This window comes from Tiliqua scincoides, chromosome 6 (assembly GCF_035046505.1).
Source record: "Tiliqua scincoides isolate rTilSci1 chromosome 6, rTilSci1.hap2, whole genome shotgun sequence".
Lineage (NCBI taxonomy): Eukaryota > Metazoa > Chordata > Lepidosauria > Squamata > Scincidae > Tiliqua > Tiliqua scincoides.
In genome coordinates this window covers 84,844,376-84,869,916 of record NC_089826.1, presented here as the reverse complement: position 1 = coordinate 84,869,916, position 25,541 = coordinate 84,844,376, and the positions used below count along the sequence as shown (strand labels likewise).

Below are 25,541 nucleotides of genomic sequence, written 5' to 3'. Positions count from 1 at the left end.
GTAACCTGTGATAGATTTTTCCTCCATAGATCTGCACAACCCTCTTTGAAAGGCACCTAGGCCGGGTGCCATCACAACGTCCTGTGGCCAGGAGTTCCACAGATTAACTTTGCGCTGGGTAAGCCCCAACTTCCTTTTTCCTGCCCCAACTCTCCTGCCACTCAGTGGAGTGGCTCCTCTCTCTGCCTGCAGACGTCTCCGGCCCAAGCCCCCTCCCCGGTGCCGGTGCCAGTGGGGCAGGCTCTGCGTGCGGTGGGGTGGACTCGACGGGGCGGACTTCGGAGGAGACGTGCGCAGGCTTTCCCGGGACTGCAGGGGGCCGGCTTGCGAGCAGCCAGGGTCCCTCGGAGCGCCTCGGGGCGGAGCCGCCTCCGCGCGCGGGCGTGTCCTCGCCGGCCGGCGGGGCGGGCGGGCGCGCGGCCGGAGAGCGGCTGGGGCGCGGAGGAGCGGCTGGGCCATGCGGGCGCTGCTGGGGCTGCTGCTGGGGCTGCTGGCGCTGGGGCGGGCGCGGGGCGAGGCGTGCCCGCGGCGCTGCGACGTGTCCCGCTGCCCGAGCCCCGGCTGCCCCGGCGGGTACGTGCCCGACGGCTGCAACTGCTGCCTGGTGTGCGCGGCGGGCGAGGGCGAGGCGTGCGGGCTGCCCGGGGACCCCCCCTGCGGGGACGGCCTGCAGTGCCAGCCCAGCCCGGGCCGCGGCCGCCCGGGGGGCCTCTGCCAGTGCCGGCTCAGCGCGCCCGTCTGCGGCAGCGACCGCCGCACCTACGCCAACGTCTGCCGCCTCAAGGCCGCCGGGCGCCAGGCGCTGCAGCAGGGGCTGCCCCCCGTCCTACACGCCCAGAAGGGCCCCTGCAGAGCCGGTAAGAGCGCCCGCGCCGGCCCCGGGGCAGGGGGGCTGGAGGGAAGTCCTGCGCAGGTGATGGGCAGGTGCGTGCCATTCGCCTGCGGCACTCCTGGCCACAGGATGGGGGTGGCACCTCACCTGGGTGCCTTTCAGGGGGGCTGGAGGGAAGTCCTGCGCAGGTGACAAGCCGTGATGGGCAGGTGCGTGCCATTCGCCTGTGGCACTCCTGGCCACAGGATGGGGGTGGCACCTCACCTGGGTACCTTTCAAACTGGGCTGGAGAGATGGATGAAGGGAAGTCCATCGCAGGTGACGAGCCATGATGGGTAGGTGTGTGCAATTCGTCTGTGGCACTCCTGGCCACAGGATGTGCTGATGGCATCTGGCCTGGGTGCCTTTCAAAGGGAACTGGAGATTGATGGAGGAAAGTCCATTGCAGGTGACAAGCCATGATGGGTACGTGCCACCTCCAGGGACATGCAGTGGGTAGGGAAATAGGTGAGGCAGAGCCTCCACTCCGGAGTTCTTTGGAAAGCACTGCCACTGTGTGAGGCACCCATGCACTCACAACCATGTGCAGAGCGTAACCCTGGACCCCAGAGCCTGTGGAGCACGTGGGTTGTGAGTCCTTGGGTGCCTGACATGGAGGTGGTGCTTTTCAAAGAACTCCAGTGGGGAGGCTCTGCCTCACTTGCCTTCCCACGCACCACACATCCCTGGCCACCACTGGGTTTTAGAAGTAGCCTATCTCTGAATGCCAGATGCAAGGGAGGGTACCAGGATGTCTTCTGTTGTCTTGTGCGCTCTGGGAGGCATCTGGTGGGCCACTGTGAGATGCAGGAAGCTGGACTAGATGGGCCTTGGGCCTGATCCTGAGGAGCTGTTCATATGTTCCTAAGTAATTAGTCTGTGGAGGCGATGATTCAGATTTTCAGTGGAATCCCCTTTTTTGTGGGACACCAGAGCTTGCAATGAGAGCCTTGAGAGCCCTAAAAAAAACAAACTGTGCACCAGGGTAAGTTAGCTGTAGTAGTAACACTGCACTGGCAAAAAGTGGCATGTTAGAATTCTCAGCTGGCTTGGCTGGCAGCTTGGCTAGTGAATGGAGACTGGGACATGTCCCAGGGAGATGAATGCCTCCTCTTAGTCAGTAGTGTAGCTGGAGGGGGTGCAAAGCACAAAGTTTTGCACTAAGCACAGTGTGCAAGTGGTTCCTTCCTCTTTGGAGCCATTCCAGATGGGGGGAGCAAAACGGAGGTGAATGCCTTGTTCTAAAGGGGAGGGGCTGCTTGCATGCTACAGTAAGGCTTTGCCTTGGCTGTTCTGTGGGGCCAGACTGCAGCTCCTTCCTTGTCCTGGATGTAACAACAGCCCTGCAGGAACAATATAAATTATCTAAAGGTCAGGTGTGGTCAGGATTTTCTGCAGAGGTTGGGTGGGAGTGTTAAATGTACTGGCAGAATACCAAGTTCTATGTCCTTGTTAGTTGTTCTGGGCGAGCTCAGCTGTCTAGTCACGGAGTACCAGCCAGAAAATCATGGTCCCTAATACTGAGCAAAAATAAATATGTCTGCAGCTGCAGGAAAAGTGCTACATTGACAGCACAAGCCAGTGCACATCTGCTCCAGAAGTCAGCCCCATTTTGCTCAATAGGATTTACTCCCAGGAAAAGGTGTACGCATAGGATTGCAGCCTTTGGCAATAAATGTTTTTGTGCTGACAAGGGGGAGAAGACTCCAGGGATGTGTGCTGGGTGGGGAGGCAGGTGAGGCAGAGCTTCCCTACTGGAGTCCTTCAAAAAGCGTCACTGTGTGTGAGGTGTGCAAGCACACACAACCCACGTGCACAGGCTCTGCCTCGCCTGCCTCTCCACCCACCGCATGTCCCTGGAAGACTCTGTGGTCTAGCCAGAGGAAGAGAAGAAAACTAGCTTGTAACTGCTTCTTAGGGGGGCTAAGTTGCGTGCAGTACGACCTTGTCCTATTAATGATAAACCCCCAATTACCCCTTATCCATGGCAAAGAGCCTTTGGGAAGGGGTGAGTCCCACAAGGTCTTTGGGAAGGAAAGTCCCAAGCCCTGCAATGGGGTTCTTAAATCTGCACCGGCAGCTGGTGCAGACTTGAGAGCCTCTGTCAGGCTTTGCAGACCCACATGAAGGATAGGAGCATGGCCCCACTAGTCCCACTCCCCTGCCCTGGAGTGTCCCCCCGCCCCCAAGGCCCTTACTGCCTCCTGGACCTCTTACCGTGCTTTGGTGCTGGGCTCAGTGCCGACTGGCACTGGGTTGGCTCTAACACTGACACTGACCCACTGGCTCTGGGTGTCACCCTGCACTAGAGCTGGAGCTTAACATCGGAGCTCAGCACTGGCGCACGGCCACAATAGGATTGGGCCCCAGGCTATCCACACTTACATTGAGTATAATGGGACTTACTTCTGAGTAGACATGCATTGGTTTGGGCTCTAAGATGTTGGACCCATTTTAATATCATGGATGTTCTGTGAAAAGAGGCAAAGCAAAGTCGCTTGATAAGTTTGTTCCCGCACTGCAAATGATTTCATTCTCATACTTCGTGTATCAAGTAGGTTGATAGGCACACGTACAAGATGTCACACGTTGTCTCTAGCTATGTGTTTCTGTCACATTTTCTTTCACTCAAAGCAGGGCATGCCTCAGCATTCATGAATCTTTGAATGGTGCCTTGTAGCACAGTTTTTGGAGGACTGCCTGTTCCTCATTGCCTGGCTTTGATAAGAGTGTAAGGATTGCTGCATTGAATCAGTCAAGGTCCATTTCCAAGGATGCCTTTGGAAACTGACAAAAAGCGCATGTTTTTTCACTGTTGATTGTCCCACAACATCTGGTGTTCCACCTACTGCCTTGTATATGGGCATATAACTCCTTTAGCCCTTGTGAGTAATAGCTGTTGATAAACTTAATATATTGGTCCTTGACATTGAGAAAAACTCATGTAATTAATTACATGCTAATTATTAACCCCTAATTAACCCCTGCTAATTGAGTAAGAGGCACTTTTTCAAGTGGGTGCTCCTTTTTTAGCAGGGGGAGAGTAATTGGCCCACCTCACCACAGCACTGTCTGTTCTAGTGGCTGTCTGCTGGTATTCATTTGCATCTTTTTAGATTGTGAGCCCTTTTGGGACAGGGAGCCATTTAGTTATTTGATTTTTCTCTGTAAACCGCTTTGTGAACTTTTAGTTGAAAAGCGGTATATAAATACTGTTAATAATAATTAATTAATAATAATTTTATAAACACAAGCCGTCAAATAATGTAGGAAGTGGATTTCTAAGGAGTACTGAGCTGCAGGTGCTTTTATGCACACTTTTTGCTCCAATTTTTGGAGGTCCTGGTGGGGATGAAAAGGGGATGAACTAGGCTGACCTGTTTTTCATTTCTTTGGCACTGCCTGATTCATGGTGATGATGGTGTTGGCGCACCTGGTGGCAGCTTTTTCCAGAAGCTGTCCTTGAAACACAGAGTCACTATGTAGCTGTGATATTGGGGGGGGGGGGGAGCTGATGACTGGTGCTGGCCACTGGGAGAAGTGCTGCTTCTGCTCTCAGTAGCCCCATCCTTTTGACCCATCCCTCCATCTCTTAATGCTTCCCTATTTTGTAGTCTTCAGAGGTTGGTGAAATGGGGGGAGGTGTTAGATCAGCCCTTCTGGAAAAAAACAGGTAAGGCTGCACATCTAGTTGGGCATATTTGGAGTTGAGCCCTATTGCATTAAATGGGACTTACTTCTGAGACATAGGACCAGGCTGCCCAGCTTGTTGATGTGCATCTCTGTCTAGCTCTGTGCAGCAAAAATACAGCTGAGTATACAAATGCTTGGCTAGTATTTTTGTTTTGGTCAAAAGATCCTCAGGACTGATTGAGACAGTGTATTATTTTAGTTGGGGGAACCCACAGCAAGAAATGCAAACGCTCAGACTGTGGAACATTCTTTTCTTGGTTGTTCTTTACTAGCTTCAGACAGTTTCAAAACATTTATTTTGGTTTTCTGTCTGCAAGAGAAATATTATTTGTGATTTTTTTTTAAAGGCCGCTTTACTGCTCTGCTTCACAGCCAAGTCATGGGCTGGAAAACACTTGGATAAGGGGCTGTGATTCTTGTTGGTGTGACATTGTCGTCTCATAAATCAGGTCACTTCATGAAAATTTGGTAATGCAAAGTTAAAGCTTCTGATTGAGTACATGGAAGTTCAGGGGGGAAAAATAAGAGAGAGAAAAGTCGACTTGCTTTAGCATGAACAACCAGCTCTGATTGTAAGTATATGAAGGGCAAATAGTGGTTGAATGTGTAAAACTCATTTAAAAAAAAATTCAGTTTATTAAAATTAAACACCAGACAGCCCAATTTGAACCTGTGCTGGAACAGGCAGGCCAAGTGACCCGTGCTGTATCCAGTGCAAGTGAGGAGGTGGCTGGAGAGCAACTCAGAATAAGGGGATATTTTTCCCCTTACACTGTGTCTTGCAGCAGCCACCCCAATGGAGCTACTTGGATCTGTACCAGTGAAATAGCTGTTGCAAATCCAAGCATCTTATGTAAGACCGATCAGGCCAGGAGTGGGGTTAGCATTTGGTCTAAGGTGCTGTGGTGATCCCACCCCCTCCCAGGCTTGATCCACCTCGCAGTCTGCACACCCTTTCCCAAAAACACCCCCTCTCCAACCCTGGAACGCCCTACTGCTACCATCTCCAACCGGCCTGTCTGGACTAGCGCAAACCCAAAGTCTCCAATGCTGGGTTCAGCTGTTCGGAGCTGCATGGGCCTCTGCGTCAGTTCAATTCCTGAAATGTCCCAGTAGGACTGGGAAAGACGTGTGTCCGAAACCCTGGAGACAGGCTACTGCCATTCAAGGTAGACGAAGTTGATCTAAATGAACTAATGGTGTGACTCTGTATAAGTCATATTCCTATGTAAAGTTCAGGACAATAACTTCCCATTTCTTTTGGCTTAAGTAATCATTAGGGTGGATTTCTGACTCGGAAAGAAACTAGGTTGAAATTAATCCAAATAATCCTCAATATCAGCCACCGCCCATTCTGGGCCCTAGCTCAGAAATGAGAGGTATGATACAGGACTATGATTATCAAAGCTGGTAGGATCCAGCAGAAGTTTCTTTGTGAGAAGGTCCTTCAGGGCAATATGGCAGGTAACACACCAAAATAGGTAATTGACTATCCGATTGCCCAAATTAATTGACTGTCCGATTGGCCATTTTTACCACTTCCGTTTCAAACAAGCAAATCTGTGCATTCATTAGAGGTATTTTATAGCATAAGTCATTAGCAACTTCAAAGAGAAAACTAATGAAAGGCTCAGATAATATTTTGCGTGAGGTACTGGGAGAAGAGGAGCTAATAGTCTTCAGAATAACAACAACGTGATAGAATCCAGTTTTGATATGACATTTGATATTTTTGAGGATTTCATGTAGAATTTCGTGTAGCTGCTTTCTTGTGATTGCATATTACAGGTGGGGCCTTGGTATCCATGGGGGATCCGTTCTAGGACCCCCTGTGGTTACCAAAAATTGCAGATAATCAAACCTGCAATTTCCATCCCCATAAGCCCTCCAAAGGAGACTGGAGTTGTGCTTTCTGAATCCTACAGAGGCAGCGTGTGTCCACCTACCTCTGCGGGCTTTCCCTTGGGAAACGGAAAGTGGTGTTTTATGCCGTATCGGGCATTCTGAGGCCCGGGGAAGCCTCTGGAGGGATCGGCCCAGGGAAGCCCCTGGAGCGCAGTTCTGGTCACCTCTGGAGGGCTCAGGTGGGGCGAAGATCTGTGGATACGGAAGTCCCACCTGTATTTCTGCAGATCAGTTCTATAAAAGAAGTAAGCCCCACTGCATTTATTGGGACTGAGAGCCCAATCCTGTGGGCTGGAGTGCCAGTGGTACAAAAGTACCGCTGGTGCTGGGTGTTTCAAATGTGCCACAAAGCACATTTATGGCACCGGGAGAGGAGGGAACGCTGGTGCTGGGCCAGTGCCAGTCAGTGGTGGGCCTCAGCACTGGAAGGACGCCAGTGAAGAGCTGTTGATGGTAAGTAGCACCACCAGATGGCAGTGTGGCTTTTGAGGGAGGGGGAGGTGTTTGGGGCAGGGGAAGGTGGAATGGGGGAGGGACCAGCCTGGGAGGAGGTGGGATTCTACATCTGCAAAGCCTGACATGGGGCTTCTCAAGTCTGCACCAGCAAAATAGCTGACTCATGCTCCAGTAGCCCCACTGTGGGGGGCCGGGGCTTTGCTCAGCGTAAGGGGATGACCTTATCAGCGCCGCTGTAACCGGCACTGCTGCGGAGGATAGGATTGGGCTGTTACACTCTTGTATGTGTATAGCATTGCAGTCTTATACACGTTCTTGTTTTGTCTATACATTTTTTATGTTTTGTTAAATAAGATAAAATAAATAAGGACATAGAGAATCTGATCACGATCTTCAGTGTCATGTTAGGTTTGGCCTTGGTGTCGTTTTTCTGACTAAGTTCAGCCTGAAGGCAAAGGCTGCATCTCGTTATCAAGCACAGCAGAGAGCTGGTGATGAGTAGTACCCTGGCAATGTCCTATTGTGTGCTGGAATGGGGGGGGGGAATGTAATAGTCACAGCAGGGTGCATTTCATAAGCCTTTCTTCCCTTTGTGAAACAAGCCTCCCTTTTCTAGAGATTTTTCAGGGAGTGTAACCATCCTCTGGAACTGATAGAACTGCAAGGTAAACATACTGAAAAGATTGATATGTGATTGGTGTAGAATGCTGAGATTTGCTTCCTTTTTTATTCTTCCCTGCCTTGTAACAATTTTGATACTGGCATTAATGGCTAGTTCATGTGTTAGGAACAAAGCTTACTTACCACTTGATGTGTAATCCATGGATTTGTGTTTGTGGTAGGAAAACTCTGCCTCTCTTTTGCATGTACAGATCATCCCTTGATGCTGCAGTCCTCAAGTGGAGAATATGAATTCTCAAGAAGTAGTACCAACCACCTCGTGGTAGAATTATTCTAAGTGGAACTCACATTTCGCCTTGACCATTTTGTGGCTACTGCCAGTTAAGACTGAGTTGTTGTTAGCATCCCCTCTCTGACTCCCAATGATTTCCTTTCCTAGGAAACACCACTCTGCGTGTAGAAAGGGAGCTACTATTTTTTGTTTTTAACATGGTCAGATTGTGATTTTTCCTTCTGCAATTTTAATTCCAACTTTGTTTCTGTTAGTGCCTGTGCACCTGGGTGGTGACGCTCCCTGATATTTCAGGTAGAGCACAGGCCAGCATCAATGCAGAGAAGAAATTAATATTGCCACTTGATCCTCACTATACAGACCCACTCTTTTTGTCTGCGGGTTCAGAACCTGTGGATTTGACTCAGCACGGATGGCCTTGGTCATCCATGTTGAATTACTAAAAAAATACCTGTTTCTTTTAAAATGGTTGAAGATGTAAAAAAAAAAATTCCCCTTACCTTAGCATGGCAAACTGGAGAGCTGCAGGGCAATCTATGGGCTCTCTGAAACCATTTCCAGGTCACATCGAAGTCCCCTGCCTTGCTCACGCATTGCGCCAGAATGCATCGTGAAAGTGTTTCCCAAGAATGCATTCTGGTGTGTTGGAGGGCCTAGGGAGGGGTCCTCTGCACTACCCAGAAATTGCTTCAAGGACCAGGTTTTTTTTAAACCATGATTTGTTTTAACACATTTTTTGTATCCACTGGAATGGATCCCACATGAATAGCAGGGGTGGGCTGTATGAATCTTGTGAAAATAAGAGAATAAAACCTGCTACTTTCTAATTTCTTAATAACTTTTCCACTTTTCTTTGCTAGTATAGATCATCAAAAACCAAACAGCCCAAGGTATAAGTTTAACTTCATTGCAGATGTGGTGGAGAAGATTGCACCAGCCGTCGTACATATTGAACTTTTCCTAAGGTAAGTTGCCTTCATTTTTAGGATTTAAAATATTGTCCAAAACCTTTTTTTGCCAGAATGAGTATAGCTTATGCCAACAGACATAGCTGATGCCCTGTGTTGTTATCCCTGAATGAACTTGGCATGAAGTATTGTACCACACTATAGAGAGCAGAGGACTCCTGTGTCACACAGGAAGACAGTTCTGCTGTCTACTGTATGGTTGAGCCGATGTTTCCTCTTTCCTTATGCATCAATTTGCAAGGGCAGCTCTCTGCCAAATCTTTAATCCTCCTCTGTCAGAGTTTTTAGAGGCTGCAGCGGGAACTTCATTGTAGATGGGTAGCAAACTTGAAGGATAAAACTATGATGTGCTGGCATAAGTGCCTCAAACCTAGCTCATCTGATTTGGATAATCATACCTGGAAACACAAGTTTTGTTACATGATTTTTTTTTCTGTGAATCAGATTTTTACAGTGCATTCAGCTTCCAGTGTTATTTTATCTATGTCTGTTGTGCAGATTATTTATCTCTCCTCACTTCAACACTGTATTTTGTATTGGTCATGGTTATCAGAGAGGTTTGTGGGGAGAGACAATGAGAGAATGTTCTGTTTATTCCTGTAAAAGTTTACAATTTAACCTGATAAATCTGAAAAGTAACCAGAAAGTTTGTTTAATTTGAAATGTAGATTTCAAGGCTTTGATTTTTCTGTAGAGACATTTCAAAGTCTACCATCTGATATCTTTTCTTAGATAAGAGCTGCTGCTAGTCATTTGCTTTCAAATTTATTATAAGTCAGCATGCCAGTTGTATGCTGTGGTCAGACAGAGCTGAGCAACATGAAAGACAAACAGATGTATTGACTCAGAAGACATGCAGTCACACTGAGCAAGATAGTTTTTTTCTACAGTGCTCTGAAGTATAAATTAGTCTTAACATGCTCATGCGCAGAAATCCAGATTATCTTTAAAATGAAGTCTAGATCCCACACTAGCAAAGCTTATTGCTCTGCTTAGCAACCTGGCTATTGCTCTGACACACATACAACACTTTTGTATAAGTAGATTTCCTTATTTACTTCCATGGATGCTGCTCCACGGAGGATTAAGAACCCGGCAGGGTGTAGGGTTGTACTTGTTTTATTCTAAACGTTTAAGTCCTGCCTTTCTTCTCTGGGAGCCAAGGCAACTTACAATAAAAAACATTTAAAAGGCCAAAGTAGCAATAAAACAAAAGCAACGCAAAAGCTTGGGGTAGAGCTGGTTGCCTTGCTTGCTCACTCCAGACACTTTCTGCAGACTCTTTTCCAGGACATATGAAACCGTTTTCTATTGAGTCAGGTCATTGGTCATTCTAGGTCAGTATGGTCTACACTGATTGGTCGTGGCTCTCCAGGATTTAAGATCAAGATCTTTTCCAGCCTACCTGTTCCCTCTAATTTTGCCCCTGGGTGCATGGAGTTCTAATGTGGTTGTGTGGAGACGGTCATGAAGCACTTGGTGATGACGTTGTTGTCATCACCAAGCTCCGGAACATGAGAGGGAAGCTATGTGGGCTTCCATTGTTGCTGCATGGGGAAGGCTGCCTGGAGATACCAGGAACTGAACCCTGGGCTTTTTGCATTCAAAGCAGGTTCCTGCTTTCTTCCTGCCTGAGAGAATCTACCACTGATAGCTAAACCATGCATATTTTCCTGAAAGCAGCTGTAGGATCCAGATTTGAATTGGGGCCAATGGAAGTGTTCTAAAAAAAACTCTCCCCCCCTGATTCTCCCCCCCCCCCCACTGATTCCCCAGTGCTAATTACACAGGCCTACAAAATTGAGGGTCAGAAAAGTTTTTCCCAAACTTTATGGTGGTTTGATATAAATTTGGGGTGCCAATTCCAAAAATAACATCCATTTTGCCCTATCACGTCATGGCTCATGAGGAAGCCATGGTGTAGGCTTTCTCATGAGGAAGCTGCTTAAACCATTCACTAAAGAGGCTATGCTGTATCTCCAAAACTAGACGTGATAGGGCAAAACGGATGCCATTTTTGCAATTGGCACCCCAGATATACCCAGGAGTTGGTGTAACGTTTAAGGAAGCAAAATGTGTGTTGGCCTGTGTTATGGTTCCCCTTCAATCTGCTATAAGCTTGCAGCTGAAGAAAACTGGGAGGTGAGGCGTGATCAGATGTAGGCTGCTCCTGAAGGCTCTTCCTAGTGAATAACCAGTCTGCCTCTTGAATGATTGATGAGAATGTGATGGTGGGCTCCTGGATTTCTGTAATTTTTTTTGGTGGGCCGCTATGAGATACAGGAAGCTGGACTAGATGGGCCTATGGCCTGATCCAGTGGGGCTGTTCTTATGTTCTTATGCAACATTCCATGATTCTTCTCATATGTGAATATCATTTATCAGCTTTATAATCTTTGCAGTATTTCTTATGAATAGGTACTCTCAACTTTTGTACTCTCAACTTTTCTTCTCTTGGTTGTGGATAAAAATGTAGACCAGCCGTTCCCTACCTGAAGGAGACCACAGACCACTGCATCCGCACTAGGGTCTGTTGTGGACCACAAAGTGCGCAGCTGATGCAGGTGATGGCACAATGATGTCATCGTGCCATTGCCAATGGCTGCCAGATTGCCCCAATTTTGGGCCATTCTGAGCCATTGGAGGGCAGGATGGTCAACTCAAGTGCCAGCGAAGCAATGAACACACACACTTTGTTTACCTGCCAACTGCCTGGCCTAGCCAGCTTGTGGACCACCTCCTGAGTTCCCCTGGACCACCTGTGTTATGCATGTCACAAGCTGGTAACCATTGATTTAAAATAGATGATTCCTGTGGCCAATTTCAGTTGTTCTATAATCTGTCTTAAGAGGTGTCCTTGACTGTGATGGCTTCATTTGCAGGCATCCGTTGTTTGGCCGCAATGTCCCACTTTCCAGTGGATCTGGGTTTATTATGTCAGATGCAGGCTTAATTGTAACCAATGCCCACGTAGTGACCAGCAGCAGCACATTGGCTGGGCGGCAACAGTTAAGTGTGCAGCTGCAGGATGGAGATACATATGAAGCAACAATCAAAGACATTGATAAGAAATCTGACATAGCAACAATAAAGATTAATCCAAAGGTAAGGAGCCAAATTTTAATTTTAAGCTCAGTCTTAACTCTGACATCATTTCTCACATTCTTGGGGTATCACTCCATCTTTTCACATATGCAAGTAATTTTTGCTAAAATAAAACTTACGGTTTTGCAGACTTCAAATTGGGTAGTTTTCCAAGTTTCACTTAAACCCGTCAAATGAACATGTCTTAATTTTGCAAAACAATTCAAAGGTTGATTGAAACGACTCCTATCCCACGGTTCTTTCTCCTCTCTTCTCCGCAGTGTCTTGCTATGTGGGTGGGGGAGACGCACATAATTGACAGTTGGTGGTAGGAATGGAGCAACATACAGTGTGACTACATCACTTCAAATATTATGTTATTGCATAAACTCAGATCCAATTCCCCCCTAAGGAACTGATTTTAGAATGGCTGATAGTGAAGCCTATTCAGGCTGGTGATGTCTTACTGTGATAAACACCAGCTGAAGAATGACAAAATATCCTTTCAGTACTGACTTTTGCAAAGTTTATTGCACTGGTGCAGTTTATTACTACTTAAGAATGCTGTCAGCCAGTGGCATAGCTAGTGGGGGTGCAAAGCACTGAGTTTTGCAGGGACCCGCACCACTGTATCCAGACAGCCCCTCCTCTCCTTTGGAAAATGGAGGTGAATGCCTGGCTCTGAACGGAAGGGGTTGGTTGCATGCCATGGTGAAGCTCCCTGCAAAACTCAGTGCTTTGCACCCCATCTAGGTACACCACTGTTATCTGCAGTCTTACATCCACAGGATCAGCATACAGGGTAGATGCATCCCTTAGAAATGGATTGATTGTAGTGTATATCTTAGAACAGTGAGTTCCAGCATTTTAGTGCTCCAACCCACTTTGTCGCTTCCTGTAGCACCACAATGCCTTCTGTGAGACCCTGAAGACTGCTTGTGGGTTGCGCTGGGTCTGCGGCCCACTCTGTTGGCCTCCACAGGTACCAGGAGGCCACGCAGAAGTGACCTGCGGTCAAAACGGAAGTTGCGTCTGTGAACTGGGTTTGCAACCCACTGCACATGAGTTCAGGACCTTCAGTTTGAGAAACACTGTCTTATAAGTGAAATGCGTCATAACTGAAATATGCCATAAATGGGAGCATGTTACATTTCCCTAAAATTCTTTCAGTGCCTTTAGTGTGGGAGCAGAATTTCAGAAGACCGTATTGGCTCTGAAACATCTAAAATGTAACTTGGGCCTGGAAACTGCATGAGAAATTAGAAAGAAAAAAAGCAGTTCCAACTGGGTTCAGGTTCAAAAATACAGTTTTTGTGTTTCTTTTCACTGCTATAAGTTTAAAGGCTAGATTGAGTTTTCTATGGTAAGGCCACAAGGAAGAAAATTAGTGATTGGTAATTCCAGAATCTCCAAAAGCAGAGCTCAGTCTTCAAGGTTTGTGGCAGAAAACCGCACTGATAACACAGGAAGGTTAGATACCCAAGCCGGGCTCCTGGGATTTCTGACTCAAGATTTAATCCACCCCCAGGAATCTCTGATCTGGAATTGCAGCTTAATTTGTGGCGTTCTAGCTTTTGATCAAAGGTAGAGGTGGATGAAAATGCTGATAGTGAAATAAAAACACATAACGCTGCTTTCTGCACTTCTCATTTTTGTAAAAACAAAACAAAAAGACACTCCAAAATCTGTGATAAAGTAAAATCATTTTATTTGGTTTTTATTTATTTAATGGGGTGTGTGTGTGTGTGTGCATGATGGTAGCTACATCTGCTGTACCACCTATATCACCTACTAGTACACTTTTAAAGCTTTTATAATTTGTAATTATAATGTAAATTTTGATTAAAAACACATAACATCACCTTTTGCACTTCTAACTTTGGAAAACACTGAAATCTGCAAAAACCATTTTCTTATACCTCTTCATAGGGATCTTCTTCCACCCACTTCCCCAACCCCTAGATCTGATATCACACTTTGAAGAAAAAGTTATATTTGGATTTGGTGGGGTTTTTATCTTTCAGAAAAAATTGCCTGTCCTGTTTATGGGCCAGTCTGGTGACCTGAGGCCTGGGGAGTTCGTTGTGGCTATTGGGAGCCCCTTTGCCCTACAGAACACAGTGACAACAGGGATTGTCAGCACAGCGCAACGGGATGGCAAGGAGCTTGGCTTCAAGGACTCTGACATGGATTATGTCCAGACAGATGCGATTATCAATGTAAGTGGCTGTCTGTGGCTTCGGTCAGTCTCAAACCACAAAGACACGAGTTAGCCACTTGCTCCAAACCTATCCAAAGCTTGCCAAGAATGAAAAAGTTGTTAAAGCACCTCCAGGCCTCGCACTAATAACAGACTTTGCAGTTTCTGCAATTTATGGCAACCTGGCACAATCTAGCACAGCTCAACACATCTTTCAGCACTTCAAAGAAACCTGTGCTGTTTTTAAAAGGGGTATGTAATAAAGAAATAACAAGTACTGTATGGATATAGATCTTCAGAGACAGGCTTATAGAATGCTGCATTCTGACTCATTAAATCTTCAGTTTGATGGTTCAGTGTGTGTACTTTTGAATAAGGCTCCTATCCCAAACTTCCATTCACTGTACCTGATTCCTAACTACTGCTCCTTTCATTACCTGACCCCTACCCACCCTGTTCCTAGGGCTCATGGGGCCAGACGGATTGCCTAGTGTATCCATTTCAGCAGCCTGCAGGGATGCTCTAGACCAGTAGTTTCCAAATTGTGTGCCACAGTGAAGTAGGAGGTAGGCAGGAGAGCAGCTTTGTATTGTCTGACCTTCCCAGGGACTCTCGCTCTCTGTGTGTGACAGAGTAGGGAAGTGTGAGTCAAGCCCTGGGAAGAGAGGGCGTGTGGAAGAATGCAGGGCTTTTTGACTTGATGACCACCCTCTTCAACCATTGACGTTATGCCCCGTGAAGCAAAGCACTTTGTCTTTTGTATAGATGCTTTGTGTATAGGCATAGATGTGGAAGGCAGTAACTACAGGTTGGTCCTTGGCATTCATAGACCCCCCACCCACAGATACTGAACCCATGGATATTAAGAATCTGCAGGGTGCTTTCAGAGGACCTCTGGACACGACCAGAAGACACTTCTGGTTGTGTCCAGGAGGTTTGTTGAGGCCCTTCAGGTATGGATTGGAACCTGCATTAAATAAAATCTGCCTGTCTCAAACCTGTGGATAAGGAGGGTGAACCTATACTTTAGGTATTTAAGTTTCTGCCTATATTAATTTTTCCTGATAATTTTGACTGAACTACAGCCTAACTCATTTAAATATCATAACTACAATAGTCATGTAAATAAATGTCTTCATGTGTGTGTGATTATATGCAGTTGTTCTGTACAATTAATACGTGTGTGCACATCTGTGGGTGTTTCTGCAAAGGGTAGACTGGATGTAGAGAGGAAAATATGGATTGGCTTTCATACATCTTTCAGTCTGTTCTTTAAGAACATAAAAGTCAGTTATGTACTTACAATATACCTTCCATGAGGTGCAAAGCATTGAATTGCCTTTTGAAAACACAGATTTCATTTTCTGAAATAAAGCCTACCTTTTCTGACATTTTAACATTTACTGTTTTACAGTATGGAAACTCAGGAGGACCTCTGGTAAACTTGGTAAGAACCAATTGCATCTATCTGTTTGTATGATGTAATAAAATAGTTGTTTTGAAAAGAGAATCAGAAAAATAGTTACCAAAATAGTAATTTTGATACCCTGGGTTTGGCCACATTGGTAGCAGTTGTGGGAGGGAAAAAGTGATTTCAGATGGCGCAAAATCAGAGCATTGGATTTTTTTTTAAATTTACCTTTCTTTCATATGCCATGAAAACAGGAGGTCAACTCTGTCAACGCATTTAGTGACACTCAGATTTGACTCCCCTTTTAATCTGATTCCATTCCTTTAGTGTTGGTCTCTAAGGCTGCAGTCCTGTACATATTTACGTGGAGTTTGTCCGATTGAATTCAGTGGGGCTTAGTTCTAAGCAGTTACAGATAGGATTGGGCTGTAAGTTTCCTCTGAATGGTAGTAGCTTTCCATGGTCTCAAGCAACAATATGGCTTCCTAACTTTGCTCTCTGAAACTTGGAGCCCAATCCGATGCAGCTCTACTCAGAAGTAAGTCTCATTACAGTTAATAGGGCTTGCTCCCAGGTAAGTGTTGATAGGATTGTAGCCTTATTAACCCAAGATGTCAAGAACTGAGCATGGAATCCTATAAATTCAAAACACACGCTGTTTTGAATTTGCACATCTATTTTGTGCACAATAAATGCACATCTATTTTGTGATACCTGAAAATGCCCTAGAATGCCAGTCCTCTGGCCTACCAGAAAAGTCATGGCAAGGGGACGGATTAGGGTGCAAAGGCCAGTTCAGTGTTGATTCTGTGCAGCTAAATGCCTAGGGCGTTCCCCAGAGACAAGAACTCAAAATGGGGCCACTATTTGGTGGAAGGCACTGAAATAATCAAGTGAGGGGGAGGCAAGGGTAGAGAAAGGCAACACCAACCACAGCTCTGTCCATGTCCAAAAGGTAGAGTCCCTTTTTCTGGGGAGTGCCAGCTCAGAAAGCAGAGCAACAAGTGTGTCAGAAAATAACACCTACAAAACTTGAGTAGACACAAATAACTACATGCTGTCCATGTGGCATTTCAGCCCAGTGAGGCAGTACTGAACGACCACACTCCCAGTGGTGATGGGTCTGCTGACCACAGAGGGAGGATGGGGACAGTGAATGAGTGTGAAGTCTTCTGAAGAAAAGGCCTGCACAGCAGATTCCTGGCTGTCATGTTATGAGCATCAGATCTCCTAATTGGGCATGAATGCCTGTTTCATGCTTTCAAAACACTGGAGTGTCTAAGCAAATGTGACTGAAGAGCTGCAAGCAAGGAGCTAACTAAGCAGATGAAAGAGAGAAAATGTAGAAATCACTAGTTTTTACCGCAGCAGTGCAAGTCTGTAATATGTTGAGAAGCTTGAGCACTCCAGATGGAAGTAGAGTGAGAAAAACCCAGCTGGCTCTCTGTGCACACTGATGTTCTGCACTTGGAGTACATTGATGGTCTGCATCTGGAGTACAGGTTGAGCCTCATAATTCGCATGAGCCTCATAATTCGCATAATTTCGCATCCATTCTAAGCAGGCACCTGGATGGCAAAAATGGTACTATAGCAAATCAATTTAAAAAGCAAAGTTTCTTTGCTCCTTTGTGTGATTTAAAGACAGCCTTGCTGACCTTTGTGTTGTAAATTAAGAGTCATTAAGAAGACAATCCATCAATCAGTCCTCCTCCAGGTACTTCACTCAGCCCCTCCCTTCACCAATGCAAAGTAATAACCTTTCTTTCACCACTGAGGGGGAAGGGAGGGGTCGCCTGGAGAGAGAAGGATTGATGGATTGTCATCCAGCTGCCCTCCCTCTCTCTCTCTCTCTCTCTCTCTCATTAAGGAGGCTATTGTTAAAGGACTGTTCAGTTTTTTAAACTGATTTTAAAGGGATGATTTTTCCCCTTCTCCAGGGATCAGCACATTCCTTCTCATTTACAGGGGCCATTCGTGTCCGTGTATAAAAAATCCGTGTATAAATAGGCTGGACCTGTACTGCCTTCCTCTTTGGTAACTAGCGCTGTGCTTCCGAGAGCTCTGTTTCAAAACAACTTGAAGCTGCACAGTGCTTCTTACTGTTCTCTGGTAAACCACTCAGGAAAGAGTGGCAGCCATTTGCCCCGTCAAGCGGGAGAGATCCTTGAGCAGAAACACGTCTTTCCCCATGGATCTCCTTTGCTGTGAGCCTCATCACACTTTGGCTTTCGCGCATCTGTGGCTTCTGTTGCATGCTTGTACAGCAGTCAAAGTAACCTTGGCTCCCCCAGCTACCCATCAGGTTATCAGGGTCGTCAGAATTGACCAGGTGCATGTGGGGGTAGGGTGGGGAAGACTGGTGCACAACAGGCGTGGAATTGGGCCAGTTCCCTAGAATGAGGCACATGTGCACTTCTTGTTGAAAAACACCTGCTCCAGATCCAGCTTTAAGCATTGGGACGAATTGCTCCCACCTAAGGGGGCCCCTTGCTAGGGTAATCTATTCTCGTCTTGTCAAATACTCCTAACAGCACTTTGCAATGTATACGTTAACACCACTTTGCAGGTTTTGTCTAGAAAAGCAACAATTTTAATCTTTTTAATTCTAAAAAATTGTCATGTTTGTTTATACTGGTTATCTTTTGAAAATGTTTTCCTGTGCTTGACTTACATAGTATGTTAATTCATAATAGCAGTGTTTCTCAAACCGTGGGTCGGGACCCCCTAGGTGGGTTGTGAGCCAATTTCAGGTGGCTCCCCATTCATTTCAATATTTTATTTTTAATATATTAGACCTCATGCTACCATGGAATGTGACTGCATTTGGGGAAATGTTAAAAGTGCAGGTCGGTAACAAGCTACAATGTATATTCTTTTAACAATGATAGTCAATGGGACTTACTCCTGGGTAAGTGTGGGTAGGATTGCAGCCTAGGATTGTTAAAAATTTTCATGCTTGATGATGTCACTTCTGGTCATGACATCACTTCCAGTGGATCTTGACAGATTCCCATTCAAAAAGTGGGTCCCTGTGCTAAATGTGTGAGAACCACTGTATTATAGAACAGTGTGAAAAAATATTTCTCTGACAAAATGTTTCTAATTGGTCCTTGCAGCAATTGATGGGTGGAAGAACTGTGACATGTTCTCCAATCCTGTGCATATTCAGAGGTGCCCCTTCTATGGAAGTGATGAGAAAGCACATTGACGCAGACACATTGAGCATATACTGATATGCTCAGTATATGCATTGATCCTACTTGCTAATCAGGTGTAATTTTGATAACATGGTAGAAGCACAAGCTGCCTATTATGAATGCATTTTTAAAAGGTGAAATGGTTTAAAATAACAAATGAAACAAGTGTGTTTGTCTTATTTCAATAGGACGGAGAAGTGATTGGCATCAATACCTTAAAGGTTACTGCAGGGATTTCGTTTGCGATTCCTTCTGATCGCATTGCCCGGTTCCTCTCAGAGAATCATGACAAACACAGTAAAGGTAAAGATTTGTAAGCTACAGTTGTTACATGAAAATCCCCTTTTAGTTGTGATTTTCTCTCTATATCTGGTTATGTTACTATGGACTAAAATATCATGCAGGCTAAACTTCTCACACAGGCCACATTTCCAAAACTCTGGTCAAGTCACAAGCTCATGGTTACACAACCACCACCTCCCCATGGTCACACATTATGGGAGGAAGTCTGGCATCTTAAATCACTGTTTAAGTGTCTCCTACATTACTGTATTCATTGTATCGTTTTAACCCAATCACTGTTTAAGAACTGTATGCAGAAGTGTCTCCTAACCCAATCACTGTTTAAGTACTGTATGCAAACTTGAACTGCCTTCTTGGGTTGCTGATTCATTGTATTGTTTAAGTTCCCCCATCTAGGAAGCCAGCCATAGACCCCATTGAATGTTGCTGATAACTGACATCCTGATCCTTTCAATGTTTTATACACTCCAAGCACGCTGCTGTGTGGTAGTAATCCAGCTACCATCCAGCTGAACCCCTTTTAAGTGAGGGCTTCCTCTCACATGCTCTCTCTCTCTCCAAGGACCAACACATCTGTGTTGTGTCAGAGGGTCCACTTCACAGGACTCTCCCCCCCCCCATCCAACTGCTCTACAGGACAGGTAACTATTTTGCGCCTGGAACTCTTTCCCTTCTCCCCCCTTTTTCTCCCCTTCTCTTCCCATCTTTAGTTAGCAGCTGGGGCTTGGCAGACCAGGGACCCCTAAAATCCTTCCCTACAACCTTTCCCTTTTCTAATTTCATCGGATGCACCAAATACCGTATTTTTCGCTCCATAAGACGCACTTTTTCCACCCCAAAAAGTGGGGGGAAAAGTGTGTGCGTCTTATGGAGCGAATACTGCAAAAAAAAAACCCCAAAACTCCGCCCCTGCCCTGGCCCCGCCCCCTGCCCACTCGGTCTGCTGCTCTGCTCGGCTTCCCTGGGCAGTCAGAGGTTGAGCTGGCTGGGGGGCTCCTGCATTCCCTCAGCGCCCGCGCAGACTGTGGCAGCGCTGGAGGGAGCCCAAGCCCATGTGTCTACTTAGAAGTAAGTCTCAGAGTCACTGGGGCTCACTCCCAGGAAAGCGTGGGTGGGGTGGCAGTCTCACTGCCCAATCCTGTGCATGCCTACTCTGAAGTAAGTCCCATTAGAGTCAGGGGGGCTTACTCCCAGGAAAGCCTCTCTCTCCCCCCCAAGCCTGGAGCATCACAGCTTCTCTCTTCCGCCCCCCAAACCTGGAGCATCACAGCCTCTCTCCCCCCCCCCAAAGCCTGGAGCATCACAGCCTCTCTCTCTCTCCCCCCCCCCCAGCCTGGAGCATCACAGCTTCTCTCTTCCCCCCCCCCCAAGCCTGGAGCATCACAGACTCTTGCTTCCCCCCCCCAAGCCTAGAGCATCACAGACTCTTCCCCCCCCCAAGCCTGGAGCATCACAGCCTCTCTTTCCCCCCACCCCAAGCCTGGAGCATCACAACTTCTTTGCAACACAAACACTTTCCCCCCTCTCTCACACACACAGGTTGCCCCCTTCTCTTACACACACAGATGCTCTGCCCCCCCCCACACACACACTCACACAGCAGGGGAGGAGCGCTTTCACTCACCACATCCAGCATCTGAATGTAAGCCCCCCCCCCCCCATCACAAAGAAAAAACTGTCTCCTTGGTCAGAATGCCAGTGTTTGCTTATTGCACAAGCCTCAAGTAAATCACCATAAATTCAGAGGTTTGTTGTGTCTTGAGAATTCAAGTTGCGGTTGGACTTTCCACTTGTTCATTTGTATTGGAATCACGGAAGAACTGGCGAGGAGATAGATGTGGTGTCAGCAGTGGCCCCTTTAAGGGTAAGGCCTGGGCATCCAGCAGAGTGTGCTGCACAGCTGCAGCCACTGGAAGGCAATAGGGCCCTCAAGGAGTACCTGAGGCAGAAAGGGTTTGTGGGTTTTGAAGGAGTGCAGGTTGGAGGTAGGACAGGAGACTGACTGGGTTTATTGAATTTGGAATCTGACTGTGGATTGTGACTGGACTTGGATACCCTGACGGATTTGACTAACCTACCTGGAACCTGACCTTGGACTGTAATTTGGCTTATTGGCTCTGGACTCTGATTTGGCAACTCTTATTGATGGGACTGATTTACTTGGCATCTGTGGACTAGAACTGGACTCACTTTTGCTTGCTGCACTGGTGAGTTGCACAAGGGGGACTGATCAGCCTTAAGCTGGCACGAGGCCCAGTGGATTGGAATTTGGCAGAACATCATTGTAGCAGAAAGATGATGTGATCCCCTATTTGTGTGCACCTGCTTTTGTGAGCTTCATAAATTCTGACTCTAGCGATGATGAGTTCTTGGCGTTTCCAGAAAACTAGAGTACTCAAACCTTTAAGTCTCTCCATTTGTTAATGACAGTGATAATGGTTCTTAATGCCATTGTTGACTGCTGTTCACTTTACATGGTTCAAATGTTATTCTGTTATAGTTTATTAAATATTTTATTACACTATTTGGTTCAGAATATTTTTTTCCCTGTTTTCCTTCTCTAAAAACGAGGTGCATCTTATGGAGAGAAAAATACGGTACTCTTTACATGCAACCACCATAAAAGCTGTAGTTGGCAACCTTCAGTCTCGAAAGACTATGGTATTGCGCTCTGAAAGGTGGTTCTGGCACAGCGTCTAGTGTGGCTGAAAAGGCCAATCCGGGAGTGACAATCCCTTCCACACTGGGAGCAAGTGCAGTCTGTCCCTGGTCTGTCTCCCTGGCTATGGGCCTTCCTTCTTTGCCTCTTAGCCTCAGACTGTTGGCCAAGTGTCTCTTCAAACTGGGAAAGGCCATGCTGCACAGCCTGCCTCCAAGCGGGCCGCTCAGAGGCCAGGGTTTCCCACTTGTTGAGGTCCACTCCTAATGCCTTCAGATCCCTCTTGCAGATGTCCTTGTATCGCAGCTGTGGTCTACCTGTAGGGCGCTTTCCTTGCACGAGTTCTCCATAGAGGAGATCCTTTGGGATCCGGCCGTCATCCATTCTCACGACATGACCGAGCCAACGCAGGCGTCTCTGTTTCAGTAGAGCATACATGCTAGGGATTCCAGCATGTTCCAGGACTGTGTTGTTTGGAACTTTGTCCTGCCAGGTGATGCCGAGAATACGTCGGAATACCATAAAAGCTAGCTACATTGGATTCAAGTACTAGGACCAAGAAACATACACATCATTTCTCCATGTGCATTATGTTTATCTTTGTGCTTTTGTAATAAAACTATAAACTTTTATTAAAAGTTATCTTTCTCTCAGTCTCCACTTTAAGCAAAAGGGAATTTCTCTGCATTACGCCGTCTTGTTATCCAGCCTGCGATCCTGAGGTTCCAATAAGGGCAGTGTAATAATTCCCCTAAACAAAACAACCCTTTTGGTAACACAGTGACTAGAGAAGGATGCTTTGAATTGGACATACTGCAGATAAAAACGTTTCCTGAGAGAGACGCTTTGGGACCAGCAGTGTTCCAAAATGATATACCTATCCCAACCGGTAGCATAACCAGAGGGGGTACAAAGCACTAAGTTTTGCAGGGAGCCGTGCAAGCAGGCCCTCCCCTTCGGAGCCATTCTAGGTGCTAGAGCAAAATGGAGACGTACTAGCTGTTGCAAGTTTAAACAATGGGTAAGACTGCCACAGCAGAAGGAAAAGCAACCAGTGTGCAGAGGCAGCAACGGGCAAGAAGTTTGTTTTGCTTCTGACTTCCCACTGTTGCTGGGGAGCAGAGGTCTGTATGCTTCCAGAACGGTTCCCCAGCAACAAATTTACCTTTCCAGCTTGGTTTTGTCTTTTAACACATGTGTTGTAGTTGTGAAGCTTCACGTGTCACGTTTTTACTATTTCCTTAAGTCATCATCTCCAGAGTTATGGAGTTGCAACTGGAATATCCATCGGCTGTACTGAATTACACTGGGGGTGTACAGCAACTGTACACTCATTGTAGCAGACAGGTCCAGATCACATGTTACATTGAACACATGATCAGGGCTGATGTGCTTTTTATTTTTTTAACTCAAGTAGCAGCCATGGGGGGGGGGGTGTAGCAATTTGGACTTGCACCAGTCTGAATTGAATTGTGCCACTGCTGTTTGCCCCAGGAAGGAAACTCCCATAGGCAGCAGGGAGTTTCCCTCCAGGGTCATATAGCAGGCATGGTCTGTGAGATTAGGGCCATGGTGGAGGCAAAGCCTGCCCTCACCATGGCGACGTCTTAGTCCTGTTCGGTCCCTTCATGGCAGCGGCTGAAGCTATAAATTGTTTTATCAGCCGCAATCACATACTTAACCTTTGGTTGGCCCTAAATCAGGATTACAACTTATAGTAATATTCATCATTAGGTGAATGCGCCTCCGACGCATCCTCGGCATCACCTGGCAGGACAAAGTTCCAAACAACACAGTCCTGGAACGTGCTGGAATCCCTAGCATGTATTCACTGCTGAAACAGAGACGCCTGCGTTGGCTTGGTCATGTCGTGAGAATGGATGATGGCCGGATCCCAAAGGATCTCCTCTATGGAGAACTCGTGCAAGGAAAGCGCCCTACAGGTAGACCACAGCTGCGATACAAGGACATCTGCAAGAGGGATCTGAAGGCCTTAGGGATGGACCTCAACAAGTGGGAAACCCTGGCCTCTGAGCAGCCCGCTTGGAGGCAGGCTGTGCAGCATGGCCTTTCCCAGTTTGAAGAGACACTTGGCCAACAGTCTGAGGCTAAGAGGCAAAGAAGGAAGGCCCATAGCCAGGGGGACAGACCAGGGACAGACTGCACTTGCTCCCAGTGTGGAAGGGATTGTCACTCCCGGATTGGCCTTTTCAGCCACACTAGACGCTGTTCCAGAACCACCTTTCAGAGCGCGATACCATAGTCTTTCGAGACTGAAGGTTGCCAATACAATACATCATTAGGTAGATGTGAGTCTCCTGTCTCTGATGGTGAAATGAGAGCCTTTGTTTTTTCCACTAAGAAGAGCCAGCTCCTCCCTCACTAAACCTAGTATGAGGGGTTTTTTTTTTCTTTAAATGTGAAATAGACAATTTCAGTAAATGCGAACAACTTACTATGGGCACAATCCTAACCAGGTCTACTCAGAAGTAAGTCCTATTTTGTTCAATGGGCCTTAATTCTCAGGAAAGTGTGGTTAGGATTGCAGCCTATGTGTGGTAAGTTGCTGAAGTCCTTTTGAAGGTTGATATTCTTTCTTTCTTTCTTTCTTTCTTTCTTTCTTTCTTTCTTTCTTTCTTTCTTTCTTTCTTTCTTTCTTTCTTTCTTTCTTTCTTTCTTTCTTTCTTTCTTTCTTTCTTTCTTTCTTTCTTTCTTTCTTTCTTTCTTTCTTTCTTTCTTTCTTTCTTTCTTTCTATAACCTTACAGCAACAATGTTTACTCCCGTTTGCCAGATTAACAGCTCTGGGGATTGCTTTTGCACAGAACAGACCCAGCGAAGTAAGCAGTTGGCCCAGCTTTCCCTGTGCTGCTCCTGGGCAAAAGTGATTCCACCTTCACCTCGGAAGCAGCAGCAGTGGAGGCAATGAAGTGCTAAGAGCAGTGTGTTGAGGTCCAGGTTTTGTTGCTGAGCCAGCCAGCAAAGCAGCCAGTATGAACTGCTGTTGGGATTTTCTTGCTCATATTTCCGTGTGTGGCTGTGGCCGTGGATTAGAGTCCAACTGTGGCAGCAACAAATGCAGAGATACCTTAAAGCTGACCTAATTTCTGATGCTGTTCCAGCCAACTTAGGAGAGCTCAAGCCCCAGCTCTGCATAAGTAATTAAAATCTCTGTCCTCTGCCTGTTTTTTAAGAAAGGAAGAAAATATGTTTAAATTGTTACGTTGCCCTATTTTTATTATTATGATATTTTCACACGGTCAAGCAGATGTTATGGAGTGGTTTGAACATTTGAACTGGTTTATTATTATTAATTCACATCAAAATGACAACATGGCTGATAATGATCGTATATGTGCACACAAAAATCACAACATTTATCATGGTTCCATGTTTTTCTGTTTTATGTGCACTGTGTCTATTCTAATACTGTTTTTAACCACATTTTGTTTGTATTTTATGCTGCTGGTTGATTTTGTTACCTCTTCTTTTTATTGTATAATTTAAGTACTGTGTGCATTTTTTGTTATTTTTATGCACTGCAGTCTGCCCTGGGTTCCCCATTATGGGATGGGGGAGAGTGGGGTAGGATTTAATTAAGTAAATAAATTTGGTTTCCCATCCAGCTGACATATGAGTGCGGACGTCCATGTGTTGTATCTGGACTTTCAGAAGGTGTTTGACACGGTCCCTCACCAAAGGCTACTGAAAAAACTCCACAGTCAGGGAATTAGAGGGCAGGTCCTCTCCTGAATTGAGACCTGTTTGAAGACCAGGAAACAGAGAGTGGGTGTCAATGGGCAATTTTCACATTGGAGAGAGGTGAAAAGCGGTGTGCCCCAAGGATCTGTCCTGGGACCAGTGCTTTTCAATCTCTTCAT

At 46.3% G+C, this 25,541-nt stretch overlaps 1 protein-coding gene across 1 annotated transcript in view; it reads left to right on the top strand.

The window, feature by feature from the left end:
• Positions 1–457: 457 nt before the first annotated feature.
• Positions 458–25,541, top strand: part of HTRA3 (HtrA serine peptidase 3) — a 37,346-nt gene continuing 12,262 nt past the window's right edge. Inside the window, exons 1-6 of the mRNA XM_066631927.1 lie at positions 458–857; positions 8,704–8,803; positions 11,689–11,911; positions 13,915–14,109; positions 15,505–15,537; positions 18,889–19,003. Coding sequence (XP_066488024.1) covers positions 458–857; positions 8,704–8,803; positions 11,689–11,911; positions 13,915–14,109; positions 15,505–15,537; positions 18,889–19,003 — 1,066 coding nt within the window. The remainder of the gene's footprint in view (positions 858–8,703; positions 8,804–11,688; positions 11,912–13,914; positions 14,110–15,504; positions 15,538–18,888; positions 19,004–25,541) is intronic.